This window comes from Hippoglossus stenolepis, chromosome 12 (assembly GCF_022539355.2).
Source record: "Hippoglossus stenolepis isolate QCI-W04-F060 chromosome 12, HSTE1.2, whole genome shotgun sequence".
In the NCBI taxonomy this organism is placed as follows: domain Eukaryota; kingdom Metazoa; phylum Chordata; class Actinopteri; order Pleuronectiformes; family Pleuronectidae; genus Hippoglossus; species Hippoglossus stenolepis.
In genome coordinates this window covers 4,592,155-4,608,523 of record NC_061494.1, presented here as the reverse complement: position 1 = coordinate 4,608,523, position 16,369 = coordinate 4,592,155, and the positions used below count along the sequence as shown (strand labels likewise).

The window sequence follows — 16,369 nt, the reverse complement described above, 5'->3', positions numbered from 1 at the left end:
ACACCTACACAGGGGCTCCGGGAGATGAATGGTCTAATCCCTGTGGGTAAGGAGTGAAATATTACATGGTGTGCTCACACATGCACAAATACACGCACGCACTGACAATGAGAGGCACACGCACACACCGTGCAGTACTGTTCACATGCTCCAATACACACCGGTTTTGACTGCTCTGATAAAAGGAGACAGATTAATGAAGGAAATGGCCCCATGCAAAGCCTTTCACCACGACAACAGGCAGATGAAGCTCTACTGGCTCACACACACACACACGCAGGACTTACACTTAGGGTCAATATGCCTCATGTATAAGTTCTTACTTATTGTGTATGCCCCTCTGCGTCATTGTGACGTCAGAGCACCCAGGTGTGTCGCTCTGGTTACTCACTTCTACACCCGTGCATCACGAGACCGTCTTAGTGTGTGAAAGGAAGGTGGGGTGATGGAGAGTGAAGACTATCAAGTGTTGGTTACCCAAACCATAGCCTTTATGGTTGCTGTGACACACACACACACACACACACACACACACGCATCCTGAGATACACGGCAGCCATATTAGATTGATTAGAGATCAATAACAAACTAATAACTCACAATCAGGAGTGGTGAACACTTTGATTGAGGTGCCGGTGTGTTTGGTATTCAGGTCAGTGTGTGTGGATGCCAGGCCTGCAAGGGGCATATGGAGGGCACGGGCTGGGTGGTGCTGGTGTAAGGCAAGAAGGAAACCATAAACCGTCATTGTGATGTCCAAACAAGGCCGGGGAGTCACGGACGGGTGAGGGGTGTGTGATGGAGGTTATGAGGATCAGATGCAGTTTCATAATCTCATTTATAAATAAAATGGCCGGTACAGTATACACATACATGTTTCATCCTCGAGGGCCAAATGTGTTGCAGCAGAGTTCAATGCAACAAGATGTTCAGTGTTCACATGTTGACAAGAGAAGGCCTCAAGGTGAGTCGTACATAAAGTATAGTCGCAGAGATACTTTGATATACAAGTATTTCTTTTTAAAGGGTCATGCTCCGACATGAGCTGAACACTTTCTAAAGATGCACACTATTGAGTAATGTCTTAGCGCTGCTGGAATTGACATAGAATCTATGTAATTGAATCTGCTATTGTCACTTTTATAGGTGGAATGGAAAAAGAAATAGGTCAACATTTTGACAATCAATAAATATACAGTATGTATATACAGTATGTGTATATGAATATATAGACACACATAGTCTACAATGAGAACATGTGGACAACAAAGTTTAAAGTTAAAATACAAATTTATAGGGAGTGGTTTTATTCACTGACTTCCTTCACATGACAATTGTAACAAATAATTTAACTTAAATCATTTATCGAAATACTTGGGTTCAATGTCACAAATACATTGTATCCACTGACTCCAATATGAAATTTACTGAAAAGCTCAGTTTCTCCATGACATCATTGTCCTACTTGGTCTCAATACAGTCTTGCATCATGGGGGATTCTGGCCGTAACCAGTAATTGTACAAAACTCATCCAGCTCATCGTGCAGCTGTGAACAGAAAATAATAATAAGTGTGAAGGCAAAAAGGTCAGACTTTCACAGAAACAACAAAACGTCTACTCTACAAGCCTCAAGCAGCCCTGATAATCCTGCTTAACCATTTGAAACAAGAGTTGAATTCGTCTCACATTGTTGCTCTTGATTTTGGGACATGCTCTGTTGCTCATTTATGAGGCTAAAATAATCGAGCACAGAGTCCAAAAATGCCGCAGTCAACATCAGCTTGGCAGAGCAGTGCGGCCTCTCCCATCAATTGCTCCCTCTCACTTGATCGCCCCTCGGTCCACACACAGTGTGACGGTGCCAGCACCATTACCCACTTAAACAATGACCCCAACTTGTTTGCTAACAGTCCTCCTTTGGAGCTGATTAAACTTTTAAATGTCATTTAACAGAAGGGTAATGTTGCTCCCATGTGTCTGTCGGCAGCCCGGGGGAGGTAAACGGACACCTGGTCACCCTCCTGGCGTGTCACACTGCCCGCTAAATTCCTCTGCTGGCCAGTCATCAGCCTCGGCGTGGGATGTGATGAGAGTGAATGTGACCTGGGCTTAAAGGAGACAGCACCCCTGAACCTGCCGCCACTTTGTGTGACCCTCTCGCCGCTGGCTGGAGTTTCTCAAGGTGCTCATGTTATTCAGATGGGGGAGTAAGGGAGACGGAGTCGGGCCGGATCTGTAATACTGGGTGGCCATTGTAGTTCAACACAATGTCAGTGTATGAACAATGGCGGCTCTGTTGGAGAGATTGCTGGTTTGCTGACAACAAGTGGAGACTCAGCAACTGATAATGGCATTTGTCCCACACCATTATTGGATTATGGGTATTTCTGAGTAACCTCACATTCCCAGTAAATTCCAGCGGCGTGCCTTCGTCATCATTCTGCAGCAGTGTCACATTTTCTCAGCACGCTGTCCCGACTTAGCTGTTAATTTGACGTCCTTGACTCTCGCCCAGCTGCACCACTGAGTGGCAGGGGTCACCTCCTGTTGGAAGCTGCCAAAAACACAGATTTTGAATCCCGACCCTCGCTGACGTGCAGCACTGTTGTGCCTCCTGAATTTTCTCATTAAGCTGCTCCTGGAAGCTGAAGCTGATGTTTGGGCTCCCCGCGCGACCGGCCCTGACACCAGATGCTCTTATGATCTTTAAGTGATACAACTTCAATCTTAAATCCCTTTCTCGCCACGCGGATGAAAAGTCTGTGTCATAGTATTTGTGCACTGCATGTATAGTCTTCACTGCATGTGTTAGCTATGCTGACCATTTCCTCTGCTGCATTGAGCAAAAGCTTATATATACAGAAATGTTCATTCTTAAGTGATTAAAAAAAACAGAAAGCAGATTTTTTTTTAGGGATATCCAAGTCATTTTCAGTTATGAATCACTGAGTCCATCCTAGTCGGTGCATGTGTTTGCACGTTTGCGCATCTGTTTGCAGTGGTGTTTAAAAAAAGCAAAGGATCACCAGGGCACGCGTGCATTTGCATGTATGGCATTGTGCGGCTGCTTGCGTATTCTTTGAAGCAATGTGTGGGGGGCATGATTGACAGCGAAAGAGCCGGTGCCGGGCCGTGCCTGTGGTCGAGGCAGGCTGTGGGAGATGGAGGGTGTTAAGTCGTCAGTATGAGGCATATGTCAGAGATCAGTGCTGGACTCTGGAGATCACTGACATGAGAAGGGAGGAAGGGAGCCGGGGGTTGAGACGGGCAGAGATTACTGGGGGCTTGGTGCGTTGAGTCATCACACACAAACACACACGTACGCGTGCACAAACACACATCTCTCTTATTGCATCCTTCCTCACAAGCAGTGGACGCACAGGCCCAGCCCTCCAGAGGCTGTGTGCAAAGCCGCATGTTAATAAGATTGTCTTCCTCTCCGGGTGGAAGTGTGCACTCCTTTGTCTCCAGCATAATGACAGGGGGAATAAGAGCCCGGCTCTTGAACCTCTTCATGCTCTTAAGTGTCTGCAACTGAAGGAAAACAGTGGAGGAGACTAAAGTCGGCCAAGTAGATGTGCCGTGATAACGTCCTGCATACCTCGCCTGGAGTGTTGTCACAAACAAAGCATTTAACTGATGTACAGCTGGAGGAGTCAGTGCAAGGCCTCTTGCTGTTCAGTATCTCACATGTTACAAAATCCCCTGAGGTAATCTGTGATCACTGACGAGTAATTCTTCAAGCAAACCACTGCTCTCCATTTAGTTTTATGTAATAGGTTGAAATGGGCATCTATGATGCAGCTATCCCTCCTGTGACCTTAGGGATGAACTGTACGTTACTCCATGATTGTGTCACACAGCGATCCCAACTCAAACCTTTGGGAAAATAACACATGTTGCTGCTCCTAATGTGTTTCATGATCACACAGATATTTACAGTCTGTCAGGAATGATAACATCACAAGCTTTCCAGTTGCATGGCTTTAGTTGTCTCTTCTTCACAGTACAGGCCATGTGCCTTGTGCTGTCATTCGCCATGACAGCAGATTTAAAGGAGCATTAAATTGTTTCTTTCTGCTGTTGTTGTTTTATCCCTGGTAAACAGGGCAAGAAGATGCAAACACAATATTTACATATAATCACTTTATTCATTTCATATTTGATATAAGTGTGTATGCATATCAACCAAATATGGTGCAACATTAAAGAGAGTTGTTTTTCTGCTCTTATAGTCTAGATCTAAAAGTAGGTTGAAATAGGTCTTACGGTCAAAAAATATCTTTTACATCTCTTTTGGTCTCCACCAACTCCTTAAAGAAATATTTGGTTCACATGCAGCCAGTAGCTAACAGTAGCTGTCTGCTGCTTGGGGGTCAAAAGTCTAAAATTTCGTATGGGTATATTTTTAGATTTGTGAGTGGAGCCACCTTCATACTTCTCACTGGAAATTTGAGTTCCGTGGGGCAAGGACATTTTTAGCTGCTCAGTCGGTGGTGACTTTACATATTTTATCAAGAGAACACTTGTTGAGTGTCTACATCCAAATGAGCTCAAAGAAATGAGCCGAGATCCTCCACCAAAGTCATGACCGCTGTTCTGTCAATGAAGCAGCCAGCAGACTCTTTACTGAATGGGTGATTATTCATGCACTAAAATAAAGCTCAATCAAGTGGGCTTTAATTACCTTGAATCTGATAGCTGAATCTGGGTGGGCCAGTATGGATGAATACACTCCCTCAACAACTGTCTGAACCGGCTGTGACAAAATTCTGCTGCTGTCGGGCCTGAGTGTTTGACTCTGTGGATATGAAGCAGTGCTGATAAAGTGCATACATGCTCAGCTTCTCTGAAAAAGTAAAAGTTAGAAAAACTATATTTTTCTATTTCGATATCATAACAGTAATGCACCTGAAATGTGTTTTCTTTGTACCTTTTCCTTGTTATTATCTGCACCACCATTATGTTGCATGTGGAGGTGATTCCTATCACCGCTGCTCTCCATGTCCTTACATTATTGCCCATGTCTATCTGTCGAAAGAAATGGTGGGTATGCAGAGCAGGTAGCGATAAGAATAGCTGTTTTATTGTGTGCCACTGCCTTGGCCCCTAATACTGAATGTGTTATCTGAGGGTGCAGGATGCCATACTAAGCTATGTGCATGTGACGCATGGCTGAGCAGCATTCCTCCTCCTGAGTGCATCGTAGGCCAGAGATAGTAGGAAGGCGAAGCAGCCTGACTGCCAACAGAGAGGGAGAGAGGAGCGAGAGCAGGCGTGAGGAGAGATGAAGGGAGAGAGCAATACCGGGAACATGTAGTTAAGTGGAATGAAGTACCCTTTGTTGCAGATAAGATCATTCTGCTTCCCTGGCTGGCGTCACTAAAGAGATTTGAGCACAACGAATGTAGTTGATTACGTCGTTGGCGGCCCACAAAATCCATCCCTGATAAACATGAGTCCAAGTAATAAGAGACTGGAGGGTTTTTGTCTTTTGTGAAGCATGATTTTATTGTTATTTCATCAGTGAGGCCGGGTCATGTGTGATTTGACCGTAGGTTGAGAGAAAAGATGAAGGGAGGATCAGGGCCTTATGGGAAATAAAGCGCACTCTAGGGAATGCTGCGGAAAAAGAGGCTAAATGAGGGGTCCATGACCTCTGTGTTCAGAGGGCCACCAAACTTCCAGTTTGGTTCATAAGCTCCTGGTCCTGGGGTCTTCTGCGCAACACACACACGCACACACACAGACACAAATACATTTTTCATCTCTTGCTCTTTGTTAAGACATTTTCAAGTACATGTAAAATATTTACAGAATGTTCTCAAGTGCTGAGGCCATTGCTTATCTACTGTTCTCTTAGCCTACTGTATATAGTATGTGTTCTTTGCTGCATCCTGTTAAGAACACTTTCTTTAAAAAGTATTCAGACATTCTTTTTACACATTAATATAATGCCGATTTAATTTTGTACTAGAAATTCTAAAATGTGTCCTTTCCATCTACACTCAATTAACTGCGATGACTAAAAGGAAAAATACATTATGGGTTGGAATTTTGGTCTAAACTGATATTAATTATATCAGATCCGATCAATGCAAAGACCTGACCACAATTCACAGCATATGGTCTGAGTGCTTTTGTAAACAAGAGACGTCAAACCATAACACAATTAAGTGTGGTAAATGCGAACGGGTCTGGATACTTTATGAAGCCACTTCCATTTTATATATTTCCATCAGTCATGTGGAAATCAGTCCCATCACCACAATGAGGTAATTACATAAATATCATCAATGAGAAACAACCAACTATGCCCGAATGCAGCCAAGAGGATATAAAAGTAAATATAAGTTCATACTTTTACACATATACGCAAATGGGGCTGATTTACTGTGTTCACAAGAAGAGTCCATCTGAACTTCTGTCAGAGATAAATGCTGATATTCCAAAGGGCCTCATCTTTGCCCTCTGGCATTATGCCTTTGCTAAACTGTGGCTTCTAGGCACCTACAGTAGCTAACATTAGCATCCATGTTGCGGTTTCGTAGAGTCTGTGTTCTCACAACTTTGCCACTTGAACGCCAAGCACACCATGTCCATGACTTTTCATGTCATAACCATGAGCTCAGGAGTTCTGTTTGAAAGCAGCGCTACAGTTGCACCCACACAGTGGTTGTCTGGTTTACCTCTCAGGACTACGTGGGCGGGATGATTTGTTAACCCGTCATCATTCTTATTGGTACTCAAGGGTTTTGTGACGTAATACATTTCCGCCTTAGTTCCACCCATTTTCACCCTGACCACGTCCAATCAGCCAGAGTCATTAAAACACTGGGGTGTGTGTGTGCATTAGCAGAGGTTTTTAAAATGGCTGCACTTAAAATGATGTGGTGTGGGTACGTGTTCACAGATGGAGGTGTAAATGGGATGTACAGGACTCACTAGGTCAACATAATGGAGCCGTGGCAGAGTGGATTTGAAGCAGGAAGTGATGCCTTTCCCAGGTCTGGTCTGTGGATTGTAGCGACATGGAGCAGGTCCCTCCCTCTGAGGTGGTCACAGAGAGGAGGTATTAATGAGGGGGGGGGGGATTGATTGATTCATTGATTTTGTGAGCAAGCCTCAATGTGCCGCTGAGCAAGGCTAGCATATAATCATTACCATGTAAACACACGGACACTTTTTCCCATTCATTCTTGATTGTAAATGTCGATTGTAAATGATTAATAATTAATTCATTCATATTAATTGATATTAACAATGGAGCTTGGTGAGATGGAGGAGCTTCACTGTGCAAAGCAGATGAGCTATCAGTGGAATGCACCTGAGCTCTATTCCTGTCCTTTGTCAAACAAAAGATCAAACAAAAAGTTAATTACAAAAAGAAAATATCAGGTAGAAGTAGCTTATTTTTCGTATAAATTTTTATCAGCTGAATACAAATATTTTAGTTTTTTCTCCAACATAGTTTTTATTGAAATTTACTATGGAGGCTCGAGTCCTCCTGCAGCGACCAGTCCTGTCCATATCTTTAAAATGTCCATTAGCAGTAACTTGTAGCAAGTAGCTTGGTCATTAGGCAAGCTTCAATGACAGAGCATAATCCAAATTGTAGTCACCATAACTTTAGCTAAATATGATGTTGCGATGTGTAAAGTAGTTATTTTCAAAGCCCTCATTCCCACAGTTCATCATTGAAACTGCCTAGTCCCACACACTGAACTGAAACATGGTCCAAATGTGTATATCTCTCATGATATCTGGTTTTTAAGTGCTGTTGCTGAGACCGACTTGCTAAACATTGCAAAAAATTCTGAGATGAAATCGAAGATGAACAATGGATTGAAGGCTTTTTAAGGGTTAGGGTTATTAGTCAGATTCTAACAGTTTGAGCAGATGAGTATTCAGGACTCATGTTCACTGTGCAGTACATTCTGTGAACAAATCGCTCATCGTGCACCATTCCCTCGCAAAAAGAATCAGGAACAGTCTCTTTAGTTTTCATATATTTTTATCATTCATATTTACTGATGTTATTTTCATCTTCTTATGCTATCTATAATTACTCACGCATAATTTGCGCTATTGCTACTTGTTTCAATAAGCTACTGGTGACATGTTTTGCTTCTGCTGTGGTAATTTCCCACCGGAATCAATGATGTTCCCACCTAGACTTGACTCATTTCCTCCTGCAAAGGAAATGACTTGTATCTCTCCCTCAGTGACTGAGTGTATCCCTGTGAATGTGATCTGAGTGAGTGATTCAAAGTCATTGATTTGTTCGCAGGGATCCGCACGAACAAATAACGTTTTCAGAGATTCGCTGACGTGACACAGGGTGAGTGACTCAATGACTTGTGTCAGTCACTCAGTGAGTGAGTGTAGCCCTGCACGTTCGATCACAACTGACTGAGCACTCAACCCAACTGAGAGATGAATGGATCGAAGTGATTCAGCTCAGTTTGTTCACCCAAACAGTCATTTTATCGTTTGAACAACCCTAAACTAACCTGATATACATCTCAAGCTTAATAGACACAAACAATCGAGGACACGGTGTTGGGTAGAAAACACATTTCTACAATGTCACAACAGCTTATATACAGACATGTTCAATATTTAGAAATAAAGCAGCTTTCTGGAAGGCTGTGAAATTAGAGTTTAGAGGTGAATTTGTATGCGTCACATTTCCTTGCATTTATCATTTTTTTAACCATATTCCACCTTTTGATAGACAACTCTGGCAGCTCCGACACATATTCCAGTGAGGAACAGCAGTTTGTAGTAGTTGGTAATTGTAAACAAGGCTAATCACAAAGTTAGCTCCAGGTAGAGAGAAATAACCTGTGTGTGTCCAAAACCATCACCTGACACTGGTGGTTAAACTTAAAAGGACATGCTGAGCACTGGTGAACTCAATCTGTTTATTATATTTGTAATCTCTGAGCCCACTGGCGGTAACAGTCAATGTTTTGGGGCTTCAGGTGTAGACAGCAGGGCCAAGACGTTGGCCGTACTTTACAGTACTGGTAGTTTATTTTATTACATGAGTCAAACGTTTCTCCACACAAAACTCAAACAGTGATACCTTTTCTGGCTTTGGGTGTGTATAGAGATTGATACATTTGTGATGAATCCTTCGTTGTTCAGGAATGGAAGGAAACTGTTCTTGGCTGAATTTGAAGGAGCCTTCAAAATGGGACGGCCTGGTCGCACCGCTGTGATGCAATAAGTCTCCAAATGCAGCCTCAAAAGAATGTGGCCCTAATTCTTGTGGTTTTCCACCGCACGTCTTTGCACGTTTCACTCTGATGACGTCACTTACAATTCCATCATGTTGCAGGGCAGGGCTAGCATGTGATCACTGGTATGTAATCCCACATATAGTTACCTTGGTCAGGTCAGAAACCGCTTTATTGTATTTTTGTGACTTGAACATTAGTACCATGGCGGTTTTTCCATCTCCTTGTCATTATCTTTACTGGAAGTGTCAGTTAGCAGGAGATTATACCTTGTTGAAAGCAGCCTGCCTATTAGACAGATGTTCAGTTACCAAGCAGAGTCAAAAACAAAAAATCCAGAGGCAAGAAGGGACTAGTCTAAACTGTCATTAGCTAAACCCCTTTAAACAAACGGCTCATGTTCCCTCAAGGGGCAACATGGACTTTTTATTCCACCTGAATTAAAGTTGTATTATTCATAAGAATCCAAAGCAGACAGGATGATTTTATGAATATTTCCTGAGGCCAGAGTAACTGATTTTCTACGGTCATCATGACCTCTAACAGTTAAAGAGCCAAATGAGAGATTAATTGTTACACCCTTGGACCTGCACTCGTGAAAACTCTATTGTTAAACCCCGCTGTAACTCCAGGCATCTGAGGGATGCACTCACTGTAAACATGAGACATATTTTACATCACATACCAATATTTTTAAGATCTAGGACATATCATTCGCCATGTGACTGAATGGTCTCTGCCCTGTTGTTTAGGGTAAGGTTAATGTATGTCAAAACTCAGTGTCTCACTCTGTGTCTCTCTCCGTCTCCTTGCCTTTCACTAATCCTTTCCTCTTACCCACTAGCACACATACTGGTCATCATCAGTGGTGTGCCATGCAGAAATAGCATCAAACCCCTCCACCCTCCTCCTCAGACATAAAACTATCTCCCTGTCCCTGAACACCGGACCAGTCGTTCATTCTCAGCTCTGATTCTGACCGAGGGAGACAGGAAGGTGTCTTTTCCTTTTCTCCACCCCTTAGAGGAATGACTGCTATGTGCCATTTAAACCCTGTTGCATGTTGACTTGATCATGTGCAACTGGTCAGCTGGCCCCCATCGTGCCTGGGGATGCTCCCAGAGGTGCTAATGCAGGCATATTTTATGGGATCAAGCAAACAACAGTGACATTTTTACAGATGTGTGTGTGTGTGTTTGTGTGGGTGTGTTTGTGTGTGTGTGTGTGTGTGTGTGTGTGTGTGTGTGTGTGTGTGTGTGTGTGTGTGTGTGTGTGTGTGTGTGTGTGTGTGTCTGTGTGTGTGTGTGTCTGTGTGTGTGAGTGTTGAACCTAAGCACCTGGCCTACTTTCCTACAGTGGCACAGCACATTAGGAGTGTTCCCCTCTGTGGAGTAGGTAGGTGGTGAAGTGAAATGAATATGATATTTTGATTTGGAAAATAACAGTGAGGCTGTTTTGTGTCCATATACATATTAAATATTTCACATAGTGCCACCAAATTTGTATTCCCAGCAAACAAAAATATGACACATCCCTGCTAGTGGCTCTGTACAAGTGGAGCTGGGTAATGCTAATGTTGGCATGCTAACATGTTTCTGATTACAATGCTGACTTACCAGGTTTAATGTTTATTTTTACCCAGTTAGCTTGCTAACATGTGAATCAGCTTCATTCTGGGATGACAGTGGTATAAGGTGAACTGTAAAGGGATCACCAAATGAGGGGACCATGAATGGAATAAATTTCATGGCAATCAATTTAATAAATGTCTAGATATTTCACTCAAAACTACTAATGGTGGTGCTAGTGGGACAGACAGGAAGCCAGCATCATTAAGGTACTTCCTCTGGGCACCATGAATAACTGTATCATATTTCATTCTAATCAATGTTGTTTTGGGGGTATTTTTCCCTACTCTTGTTGAGGGTTAAGAACAGAGGATGTCACATCTGGCCCTATGAGACAAATTGTGTTTTGTGAATATGGACTATACAAATAAAATTTGATTGATCATTCATTAATTGTAGCACATCAACTTGTTGTAGAGATATATCCTTAAAATAACACAAATGTTAACCTCAAGGGAACTAAAAGTCAAAAGAACATCCTCTATGGAACGTGTCAGTCTCATGGTTTGTCTGGACGTGGTGAACTGACCAATAAAATAAAATAAAAAGGACCAGCCTGGTCATCAGGCAACAGCATTAGAGTGTAAAAGTCTGTGATTATGACTTTAATCGAAACAGGCTTGAATCTCAAGGGAGAATTTGTTCCTTCCGAGCAGCACGTGCAGTCGATATTGCAAGAAAGCACAACATATAAATCTAGGACACACAGGGGCCTCGGGATGGAGAAATTAAGTCCAGTCATAAAAAAAGAGAATATATACAGCTTATTGTTTTCTTTTTGTGTTCCCAAACATTCTCAGCTCACTGGGGGTTTCTTTTTTAAAGGTGTGGAATTCACTTTCATTTTATTCTGGGATCCATTCACAGAGAAGTAGGACATTTCTATCTCCCATCTCAGGACGGACCTAGAATTCCCAGAGTAAAGCATTACAACGTCTCAACTTTGATCCACTAATGTCTAGTCAGCCCCATCATTTCAGCTGTCTGATCGATCTGCGCCTTCAGTTAACTTTGCTGCAGCACTTGTGTAGCTGCTTAACCTTTGACAGTAAACTTGTCTTGGAGTCGCTATGACACCACTAATGGCAGAAAACTGCTCCCAACTCTGCAGTAATAACACCCTCGGGATTTCTTAGCGCCTTTCCTTCTCTGTCAACACTCAGCAGCTGCCAGCACGGCTCAAATATCCATCAGCTACCAGCATGGACACATGGGAGAGGCTGCGACACCCTGCAATATGAACCAAAGCTGACTGGTCAGCCAGAGCAGTGCCATAACAGGCCCTCAAATGGGACAAACCATACAACCAGCCGGTGGAATCGGTTTTTCTTTGACCCTTGTAGATGTCATAACTAGCCTGTGCACACAGCACATACCAGATGCACGTCATAGCTTGTAATCAAAACCTATTGAAAGTCTATTGTAATGAAGCCCTTTTGTGTGCAATGGAAAGACTGATTGGTCTTAATAACTAGTCTTGGTGACCAGATACTTACAGGCGGAAAGCTGATCCTCTGCACAGTCGACCGAAACATTGCATGCCTGCAAGGAGAGCAGAGCAGGGGGGTGGCTGTCAAAAAAAGAACAAGAAGAAGAACAAGAGAGGACAACAATGAGGGTAGGAGCGAGTGAAGAAAAGAATAAGGTTGTGCTTGACCAGAAGCAGAGAACAGAGAGCAGGTTGGCGGTTGCTCCTTCATGTTTGAGATGCGAGGAGGGAAGATGAGAGAGAGGGAAGGAGAAGCTGAATGAGGAGTAAGGACTCTTCGATCAAGGGATGAATCATGGGTTGACTGCTCCGCTGCGATCTGAGAGTCAAAGAGAGGCTGTTTGTCGAGAGCTTACTTGCAGGGAGTCTTCTCCACTGGTTTGGCCGTCACATCGTAGTCGCACGGTGAAGTGTTTATATGCTGGCACAGGGAACAAAGGAAAAGACCTGTTCATATGACAGTATCACCATGGGTTTGCTTTTTGTCTGCTGGGTCACATAAAGCATACAGTCGGCTTCTGTTTCCAACACATCTACTGTTTTCAGGTAGCAAGTACATTTTAATGAGCACCTCCTGTATTTTTAAACAAAGCACTGTGATGAAATCGAAATGCCAAATACACTATTAAAACTTATGAATAATAAAGAGTGCTTAAGTAAAGGAACCCCTTAGGCTTAAAAACTAGAATCAAGGTGGTGTTGAGGCGGTGGAGCAACAGTTCCTGCTAATAATAACTTCAGCAGGAAATACATTATTGACTGGCTATTACACTGCACATTGCATCGGTTTTTAGGTTGTGGCATCAGAAAGACAATAACTGTTTAAGATTTTTGAAAAATAGGTTTATATTGAGGAATTCAAAGCACATTAACCAAGGAGGTTATGTTTTCATTGAGGTCTGTCTGACTTTTAGCAGGATTACGCAAAAACTGCAGTGCCAATTTTAGTGAAACTAAAAACTAAGGGTTCTTAAGAAATAATGTAGAAATCTTGATGAAAAAAAACTTAAGCGTGTAAAGTGCAAATATCTATGATCAAGTGAAATTTGGTGCAGATCCAGATAATGATCCGGATGTAGCTGATTTCAAGTGCCTGTTAGTGTTGTCAGAGGTATATCCACTGTCCAAGTTCCCCTCTAGTTATATTTTGTTGTACTTGGGAAATGTCTCTATTTTCTTTTATTTGTTCATTTTTTACAAAGAGTATAGCATCTGTATTCTAACTATGTAGGCAGAGACAGGAGCTGATGAAAGCAGAGGGAAAGAGCTAGCCTGACTCTGTCCAAACATCAAAAGCACAAATCATTTCTCTAATTTCTTGAGAAACAAGCTTCCTTAATTCTTGTTAAAACAGTAGTTGGAGTTGCATCAAAATGTATCACAAATATTGACCAAATATTCAGAATATCTGCAATGTGGTCCCAAGGGAGTAATCTGAAGCCCACCTTGTCTCTGATGCCGAGGGTATCGATGTCGGGCCGTGGGCAGTTTTTGAAAGAGTAGGAAGCCTGGTTCATCAGGACCTCCTGGGTGGAATCAATGTAATCATACGCTCCAGGCATCAGCAATTCCCCGTTACGCACACCCAGGGTCTTAGCTTTTCTGCCCACACCTTTAAACCCATAGGTTTTCTTCACAGGGTTCAGTTCAGCTTCTTCGATGAAGTCTCGAATGTGATAGAGACCAGGGAGGGGTGTGTCCTGGGAGAGGATGAGAGGGGAAAGCTTTGGGGAATGTTTGCTTGTTGCTGGGATAGGCAAATTATATAAGCGAGGTAACTGAACTGCACTGACGGTAAATGTTGGAAACATCGAGTTGTTTGGCCTATTATTTGCTGTGCAGGAAACATTGGGCAGAAGAAGGAAGCTGTTTAAAAACGGAGACTGAGAGCTTGGATCAGATTAATTTAAACTGATAATTAATTAGGTCTATATGTTATTAGAATATGCACTGTGGACCACTTAGGGACTGGACTCAGAGCAACGTAAGTGTTTCATTTATTTCTGGCAGGCAGCACACTTTGGAAAGAGACAATGGGAAAGTGAAGTGCAATAAAAGCCAGTAATTGAAAACTATACACGTCCCAAGAACAATGATATGTTTATGATGCTCTTCTCTGTTGTATTATTCTCAAACCCTGACTATTGGAAGGTTCCTGAAGGCAGCACAGCACTGCTACAGCTACACATGAGCTAATGAGCCACTTCACATCGACAAACCAGTGACAAGCGTTCAGCTCAGACGCCCGAGCAGTAGCGTCTGCTGTGAGGACAGGCTGTGAAACCACACTGCAGCATGACACCTACTTTCAGTGTTCGCAGCCACCAGCTCCCACGGCCACACAGGTCCACCCTGTCATCGCCCTGCAGATAAGACCAGGACACAGTGGATTGTTTCAGTTCTGATGACACTGCTATGCCAACAATGTCCTGATGCATCTCCAGCGTGTCTCATCCTGCGCTTTCGCAGCTCTGCTCATTAAGCACACACACACAGTTATGAGGGCTGTAAAGATAGACCCTTACCTTATCAGTTCTATTGCCACCCCTGGACATGTCAGCGACTTTACTGGCAGCTTTGTGTTTCCATGTGACCGTGTCCTGCGCTCTACTCATTGTCGCTCGCTATCTCCTCGACTGGAGATCCGGTGACACCTGACCACCATTAAAACTGTGACTGTTACTATAGCAGCCACTCCACTATCGATCAATTTTTCAACAAGCCGGCCTGGTGAGGGGCTAAATTTAGACTCACCTACCAGTTATACTAAGAGTAAGACACAATGGCAAGCACCGAGGTATACAGAGCATACTGCACATGCTGCAGTTACTTAGTCCTCACGATCATCATCTACTCACATGTGATATTTGGAGGCAGACTATGACATTGACAGGAATATACAGCCGGAGAGTTGGCATTAAAGTGCAAATTGCAGGTCGAGAAAAGACAGGAACACAAGTCTCATTCTTCACTGCATCTGGTTTCCAAACCATGGTCTGAGGATTTCCTGTGGTCCGGTCACCTGACAAATACTAACCTGCATCATGGAAGTTATCCTTTCCAATTATTTGTTGGTTTGTTTGTTTATTTGTAAGGATTGATTCATTGATTTCTCAGAAAATAGTACATCTTGATGAAAAAAATCAGGCATGTTTACAGGACTGCTATTTATGGGTGTGTGCAACTTGGTGCTCTACTGAGTGACATTGTACTTGGTTGGTTGGAGGGATGTGATATGAGTCAGGAAAGAACCGATTCAATTTTGGTTCCAGAAATGCTGAATGGGAGACAGGACGTTTTTCACAATGTTTACAGATTCCCCAGGGAGTAATCTTGTAAAAGAAATTAGGCTCATATTGTGAACTGATATCTGAGTGTATGAAATTTGGTGCAGCTTGATTGAGTTTAAGGGGACTGTTGAGCTTTGGCGGAGGTATGCGCTCTATGGCAATTTTTGTTTAAATAAGCAATTTATTCTCTCATTTTGACATTTGTAAAGACAGAACTCTATCGATCATTCAGCCTCTGAATACTGTTGTCACCTCAGCCTCTTTTCTGTGGATCTTACCGCCAGTATCAAACTAGACTGAAGTGTGATGTCAGGTACAAGCACATTCACATGCACACGCACGTGCACAGACACACACTCACACAGAAATTGGCAGAACTTAATCCAACACCTGAAGTGAAAGTCTCGCTCTGGGAGCATAGGCGCAACATTCAGCCTCGTTGCTAGGCAACATGGAAATTCAAAGTTTGAAGGAACCAAGAATTCATGTTTATGCTACTTGACAAGGATGTCTCATGAGATCAGAGAGTACATGAGGAGAAATACACAAATACACACACATAGGTGTAGGAGCTGTTAACTGACTGACGTTTTCCTGTACATGTCTGTTTCCACCACAGTACCTGATGTATATTCAGTCTGTTAAGTGTGGACATTGAATGAGCGCAGACACGAACTGTGTAATTAACAGCTTTTTACAAGCTGACGGCAATGACA

General features: G+C 42.9%; 1 protein-coding gene across 1 annotated transcript; it reads right to left on the bottom strand.

Annotated features, from left to right (window-relative positions):
- Nucleotides 1-5,499: 5,499 nt before the first annotated feature.
- Nucleotides 5,500-15,032, bottom strand: stpg4 (sperm-tail PG-rich repeat containing 4). The gene is made up of 7 exons (XM_047342196.1): nt 14,889-15,032; nt 14,670-14,726; nt 13,809-14,063; nt 12,720-12,784; nt 12,371-12,416; nt 6,947-7,051; nt 5,500-5,721 (listed from the first exon to the last, which is right to left on the bottom strand). Exons 1-7 carry the CDS (start codon nt 14,976-14,978, stop codon nt 5,614-5,616), a joined length of 726 nt encoding a protein of 241 aa, XP_047198152.1. The 5' UTR covers nt 14,979-15,032; the 3' UTR covers nt 5,500-5,613.
- Between the last annotated feature and the right edge of the window lie 1,337 nt (nt 15,033-16,369).

What these genes read in the sequence shown, in the direction of transcription:
- stpg4 (XM_047342196.1), bottom strand. Translation starts at nt 14,978, where the DNA reads ATGAGTAGAGCGCAGGACACGGTCACATGGAAACACAAAGCTGCCAGT. An exon ending in GGTGGCTGCGAACACTGAAA is followed by an intron (nt 14,064 to 14,669) that starts GTAGGTGTCATG and finishes ATCCTCTCCCAG; the next exon opens with GACACACCCCTCCCTGGTCT. An exon ending in GTGGAGAAGACTCCCTGCAA is followed by an intron (nt 12,417 to 12,719) that starts GTAAGCTCTCGA and finishes CTCTCCTTGCAG; the next exon opens with GCATGCAATGTTTCGGTCGA.